The 6,672-nt window shown below is 46.4% G+C and overlaps 1 protein-coding gene across 1 annotated transcript in view; it reads right to left on the bottom strand.

The window, feature by feature from the left end:
* Positions 1 to 3,846: 3,846 nt before the first annotated feature.
* PATL2 (PAT1 homolog 2) overlaps positions 3,847 to 6,672 on the bottom strand; it is a 39,130-nt gene continuing 36,304 nt past the window's right edge. Inside the window, exon 19 of the mRNA XM_063442708.1 lies at positions 3,847 to 3,925. Coding sequence (XP_063298778.1) covers positions 3,886 to 3,925 — 40 coding nt within the window. The 3' untranslated portion in view covers positions 3,847 to 3,885. The remainder of the gene's footprint in view (positions 3,926 to 6,672) is intronic.

The following is a 6,672-nucleotide window of genomic DNA, read 5'->3' as shown; positions in this document are numbered from 1 at the left end:
TGTCCTGGAGCCTTGGGCTTCACTTTCTCATATCATCTGGAGATATTTGCTATATAAGCCACACACTATAAGAAGTCATGATACCAGCTGTATTATGGCCATAGTTTCAACCAAACTGCTAGAACTCTTGATTGCCAGAATAAAAAGGTTAGGGTTAAAAAGGTAGAAAATACAGTGAAGCCAGCAGCAACTCCTGACAGACAGGGGTGGGCTGGGCCGGGGGGCAGGGAGGCAATTGCCCCCCAGGCCGCCCTAAATCGTTTGCAAAACGGCCGCTGCAGTGCTGTCCTGGGCGCCAGGAGGAAGGGGGGGGGGGGGGCGCGCGGAGCAGGCTGATGGCCTGTTACAGGGAGCCCAGCAGGTGGCCAGCTGGCCACCTAGGGCGCCCCGGTAGCAAGGCAGAGTAGGCACCTGCTTGGCCCAGACAGCAGGTGCCTACTCTGCAGGAATATACCGGCCGCGTGAGGAAGGAGGCAGGCGGCGAGGGAGCACTGCCTCTGCTGATGATCTTCCTGCCCCTTCGCACACCCTCTCTGGTGATGCCGGTAGCCGGAATATGACGTAATTCCGGCCCCGCATCACTAAACTGCGCGAGGGAGCAGAGAAGAGCAGGAAGTCACTGGACCCCGGGGAAAGGACGCAGAAGACTCCTAAAGGTAGGAGCAACAAGGAATTTGTGTGAATGTGTGTGTGTCTGGAAGTGAGTGTGTGTGTGTCTGGAAGTGAGTGTGTGTGTGTGTGTGTGTGTGTGTGTGTGTGTGTGTGTGTCTGGAAGAGAGTGTGTGTGTGTGTGTGTGTGTCTGGAAGAGAGTGTGTGTGTGTCTGGAAGAGAGTGTGTGTGTGTGTCTGGAAGAGAGTGTGTGTGTGTGTCTGGAAGTGTGTGTGTGTGTGTGTGTGTGTGTGTCTGGAAGTGTGTGTGTGTGTGTCTGGAAGTGAGTGTGTGTGTGTCTGGAAGTGAGTGTGTGTGTCTGGAAGTGAGTGTGTGTCTGCCTGTCAGTGTTTGTGTGTGTTTGTGTATGTGTCTGCCTGTCAGTGAGTGTTTGTCTTTCAGGGTTTGTGTGTGTGTGTGTGTGTGTGTGTTATTGAGAGTGAGTGTCAGTGTGTCTGTCAGCAGGCCAGCCTTTGAGGTGTGCAAGCTGTGGGGTCACGTAGGGTGCCATGACAACAGAGGCGCCCGGTGGCCAACACAGCTCACAAGTTTAGGACACCAGCACATTGAAGGGACACTCCAGGCACCCAGACCCATTCTGCCCATTGGAATGGTCTGGGTGCCAACCCCCACTACCCTTAACCCTGCAACTGTAAATATTGCAGTTTTCATAAACTGCAATAAGTACATTGCAGGGTTAACTCCTCCTCTAGTGGCTGTCTACTAGAGGAGGAGATCTACGTCCTGGTTTATAGCACATGTTTTCTGTGCTATAGCGTCACTTGACGTCCTCACGCTATGTGAGGACCTCCAGCGTCGCTAAAATCCCCATAGGAAAGCAATGAAAGTATTTTCAATGCTTTCCTATGGAGAGGTCTCCCCCGCCAGGGGCCGCACATGCGCAACCGGTCTCCCCCGCCGGATGACGTCACAAGGGGAGGAGCGTGGGCGGACCCTAAACCAGCGCAGAGGGACATCGGCACTGGTCTCAGGTATGTCACTGAAGGGGTTCTAACCCTTTCAGCAACATGGGATGGGGGTGGGAGGGAGAGGGGACCTGCAGTGCCAGGAAGCCGGTTTTCCTGGCACTGGAGTGTCCCTTTAATTTAAATGATTCCCTAGTGGTCCACTGGTGCACCCCAGCAGTAGGTGCCTTAGATCATATCCTCTCCCTCGTGGATCTGGTGCTCAGTTAGTGAGTCAGAGCACAGGCTCAGAGATTCTCAGCCTGCGCTCTAACAACATTGAAAGTCGGAGCCGCAAAGGAGTGGGTATGGAAAAGAGCTACTGATTAGCATAACATCAATATCCGTTATGAAACCAGGAAAAGGTGGGCATGGATGGTGAGCTGATTCAGGGTTGCAATGGGCCACTTGACTTGATTTGATTTGCCCCCCAGGCCTGAGGCTACCAGCCCTCCCCTGCTGACAGATATAGTTGCTGCTGTTGAAACGAGAAGTCGCATTGGATTAAGTTTATCCAAACTCCATGTTAAAAAAACCACAAAAAAAAAAAAAAAAAACACCCCACACATTGCTGTACTCAATATAAAAGGAACACTATAGTCACCTAAATTACTTTAGCTAAATAAAGCAGTTTTAGTGTATAGATCATTCCCCTGCAATTTCACTGCTCAATTCACTGTCATTTAGGAGTTAAATCACTTTGTTTCTGTTTATGCAGCCCTAGCCACACCTCCCCTGGCTATGATTGACTATATACACTATACACTAAAACTGCTTTATTTAGCTAAAGTAATTTAGATGACTATAGTGTTCCTTTAAACAGAACTTGCAATAAAGAAAGCCTAAATAGGGCTCTCTTTACAGGAAGTGTTTATGGAAGGCTGTGCAAGTCACATGCAGGGAGGTGTGACTAGGGTTCATAAACAAAGGAATTTAACTCGTAAATGGCAGATGATTGAGCAGTGAGGCTGCAGAGGCATGTTCTATACACCAAAACTGCTTCATTAAGCTAAAGTTGTTCAGGTGACTATATATAGTGTCCCTTTTAAGGGACACTGAGCACCAGAACAACTTTAGCCTAATAAAGCAGTTTTTGTGTATAGGTCATGCCTCTGAAGTATCACTGCTCAATTATCTGCCATTTAGGAGCAGATCACTTGTTTCTGCAGACCTATGTGCCCTTCCCTGGCTGTGACTGACACAGCCTGCATTAAAACAAAATGGTTTCACTTTCAATCAGATGTTCTTATTCTAAGTTTATCTTCTGCTTTGTAACTTGTACTGCAATTACATACAGGAAGCTCCTCCAGGGTCTAGCAAGCTATTTACCCCTTAAGAACACAACTTCAGGAATAAAAGGGAATCATGACTGAATATTTTCGTCATGTGTCCTTAAGGGGTTAACAAATCAGGAGATAACATTCTAAAATGAACAGAGTTTGCAATAAAGTTAAACATTAAATCACTCTTTACAGGAAGTGTTTAGTAAGGCTGTACAAGTCACATGCAGGGAGGTGTGCCTAGCGCTGCATAAACAAAGGGATTGAACTCCTAAATGGTAGAGAATTGAGCAGTGAGACTGCAGAGGCATGATCTATACACTAAAACTGCTTTTTTAAGCTAAAGTTGTGTTGGTGCCTATAGTGTCCCTTTAACAGCTTTATATTAGAAACAACTGTATAAAACCATTACATCACAATGATGTACCTTTAAACATCTGTTTAGACAGATAATTTGAGAGGTATATGGGAATGAAAGTTTTTCTGAAAGTAAAATTTTATTCTTTTTTTTTTTTAAATAGCCTCCAGAACACTATTGTCTAACACACGTGACAACTGCGAAATATTCTCTTTCTGGACTTATTTATACTTCATTCTGAATTAATCCACAGGCACAAAACCATTTACTTGAGTTTATTTTGCAAGTGCTGTACATGACATTAGTGAATGCTGTGCAAACTTGACACAAACAAAAATAACTTACATTCATGTTATCCTTCCCAGTTTTTACAGCATTTTCTTTTTTATTGCTACAATTATTCCAAAACATATAAAGGGAATACATTTAGTAGCTCGGCACACTCTGCATGATATATTTGAAGTCATGTATTAGTCTGACTAAATAAAGGGGAAAAAAAAAAAATACATAGAAACAAAAATACTTCCTTTAAAACAGGATTAAATATTTAACTTCCAAAAGTATGGAAATGCAGCTTATCCAGTCTTTTAGAGAGTGAAGCAGCGGCTGGATCTTTAGATGACTTTCAAAACCTCATGAAGGGTCAGCTGCATATGTTGGTATTTTCGGACAGCTAAAACGAAATACATTATTTTTTTTTTAAAAAGGTAAAAAAAAAAAATTATAGAAAGAGTTTGACATCACAAGAATGCAAAAAAAAAAACCACAAAAAAATATGCAGATTACAAATGTCTTAAAAAATACATTAGAAAGAAAAAAAATTTACATTTAAAAACCATCAAACCAACCACATCCAGTGCTACACAGCATTTTGCTGGGCCATGCATTTGAAGAATACTGTGTATCGGAATTATTCATTTAAATCCAAGTGTCCCAAGATTATTAAATAATTCAACATCTTCGGAAGGCATTCAGAATCTGGACATTGAGATATTAGCCTTCAATTACATTTAACACCTTAAGGACCAAACTTCTGGAATAAAGGGGAATCATGACATGTCACACATGTCATGTGTCCTTAAATTAAAGGGACACTATAGGCATCCAGGCCGCTTCATCTTGATGAAGCGGTCTGGATTCAGTGTCAGTCTCCTTAACCCTGAAAGTGAAAGCATTGCAGTTTCAGAAATGTTTACATTTCGTTTACGCTTTATATTTATTTTTAAAAGCAGCCCCACCACAGCCGCTGTCCCCCTCCTTTACAGCCTATGTCACCCATTGTACAGTGCTACGGAATTTGATGGTGCTATATAAATAAAATAATAATGCCAACTCCTGTCCCTCCCCTTTCAGCTACTGTCCCCCCTTTCAATTCCTGCCCCCACCCCCTCTACAGCACATGTGGCCCCCTCTCAGCCCCTCAACAGCCAATGTGCCCCCCTCCACCACAGCCCCCCAATTCCCCTACTACCCATACATCACCCCACTACACCCCCTAAATTTTCACCGACCCCTGCTCTGTATGACAGTGTCTGAATGAATGAGTGTGTGTGTATATAATATCATACTTTTAGGTGTAGACTGGTATGACTGTGTTGCTATATATCCATGTCTATTGGGCCCTGGGGGAGGAGAGGGGAGGGGATGAGAAAGGGACCAAAAAAAAAAAAAAGACTGAAAGGAAAAAGCCACACAAAGGGGCTGGAGGAGAGAAAGACACACACAAAGGGGCTGGAAGAGAGAAAGAAAGACACACACATGGGCAGGAGGAGAGAAAGACACACAAAGGGGCTGGAGGAGAGAAAGACACACACACACACACACACACACACACAGGGGCTGGAAGAGAGAAAGACACACACACACACAAAGGGGCTGGAGGAGAGAAAGACACACACACACACACAAAGGGGCTGGAAGAGAGAAAGACACACACACACAAAGGGGCTGGAGGAGAGAAAGACACACACACACACACACAAAGGGGCTGGAAGAGAGAAAGACACACACACACAAAGGGGCTGGAGGAGAGAAAGACACACACACAAAGGGGCTGGAGGAGAGAAAGACACACACACAAAGGGGCTGGAGGAGAGAAAGACACACACACACACACACACACACACACACACACAAAGGGGCTGGAGGAGAGAAAGACACACACACACACACAGGGGCTGGAGGAGAGAAAGACACACACACAAAGGGGCTGGAGGAGAGAAAGACACACACACACACACACACACACACACACACACAAAGGGGCTGGAGGAGAGAAAGACACACACACACACACACACACACACAAAGGGGCTGGAGGAGAGAAAGACACACACACACACAAAGGGGCTGGAGGAGAGAAAGACACACAGGGGCTAGAGGAGAGAAAGACACACACACAGGGGCTAGAGGAGAGAAAGACACACACACAGGGGCTAGAGGAGAGAAAGACACACACACAGGGGCTAGAGGAGAGAAAGACACACACACAGGGGCTAGAGGAGAGAAAGACACACACACAGGGGCTAGAGGAGAGAAAGACACACACACACAGGGGCTAGAGGAGAGAAAGACACACACACACAGGGGCTAGAGGAGAGAAAGACACACACACAGGGGCTAGAGGAGAGAAAGACACACAAAGGGTCTAGAGGAGAGAAAGACACACACAAAGGGGCTAGAGGAGAGAAAGACACACAAAGGGGCTGGAGGAGAGAATGACACACACAAAGGGGCTGGAGGAGAGAATGACACACACAAAGGGGCTGGAGGAGAGAATGACACACACAAAGGGGCTGGAGGAGAGAAAGACACACAAAGGGGCTGGAGGAGAGAAAGACACACAAAGGGGCTGGAGGAGAGAAAGACACACAAAGGGGCTGGAGGAGAGAAAGACACACACAAAGGGGCTGGAGGAGAGAAAGACACACACAAAGGGGCTGGAGGAGAGAAAGACACACACAAAGGGGCTGGAGGAGAGAAAGACACACACAAAGGGGCTGGAGGAGAGAAAGACACACACAAAGGGGCTGGAGGAGAGAAAGACACACAAAGGGGCTGGAGGAGAGAAAGACACACACACACACACACACACAGGGGCTAGAGGAGAGAAAGACACACACACAGGGGCTAGAGGAGAGAAAGACACACACACAGGGGCTAGAGGAGAGAAAGACACACAGGGGCTAGAGGAGAGAAAGACACACAGGGGCTAGAGGAGAGAAAGACACACAGGGGCTAGAGGAGAGAAAGACACACAGGGGCTAGAGGAGAGAAAGACACACAGGGGCTAGAGGAGAGAAAGACACACAGGGGCTAGAGGAGAGAAAGACACAAAGGGGCTAGAGGAGAGAAAGACACACACAGGGGCTAGAGGAGAGAAAGACACACAAAGGGGCTAGAGGAGAGAAAGACACACAC

The sequence above is a fragment of the Pelobates fuscus genome, chromosome 1 (genome assembly GCF_036172605.1).
Source record: "Pelobates fuscus isolate aPelFus1 chromosome 1, aPelFus1.pri, whole genome shotgun sequence".
In the NCBI taxonomy this organism is placed as follows: domain Eukaryota; kingdom Metazoa; phylum Chordata; class Amphibia; order Anura; family Pelobatidae; genus Pelobates; species Pelobates fuscus.
This window is presented reverse-complemented; position numbering and strand designations above follow the sequence as displayed.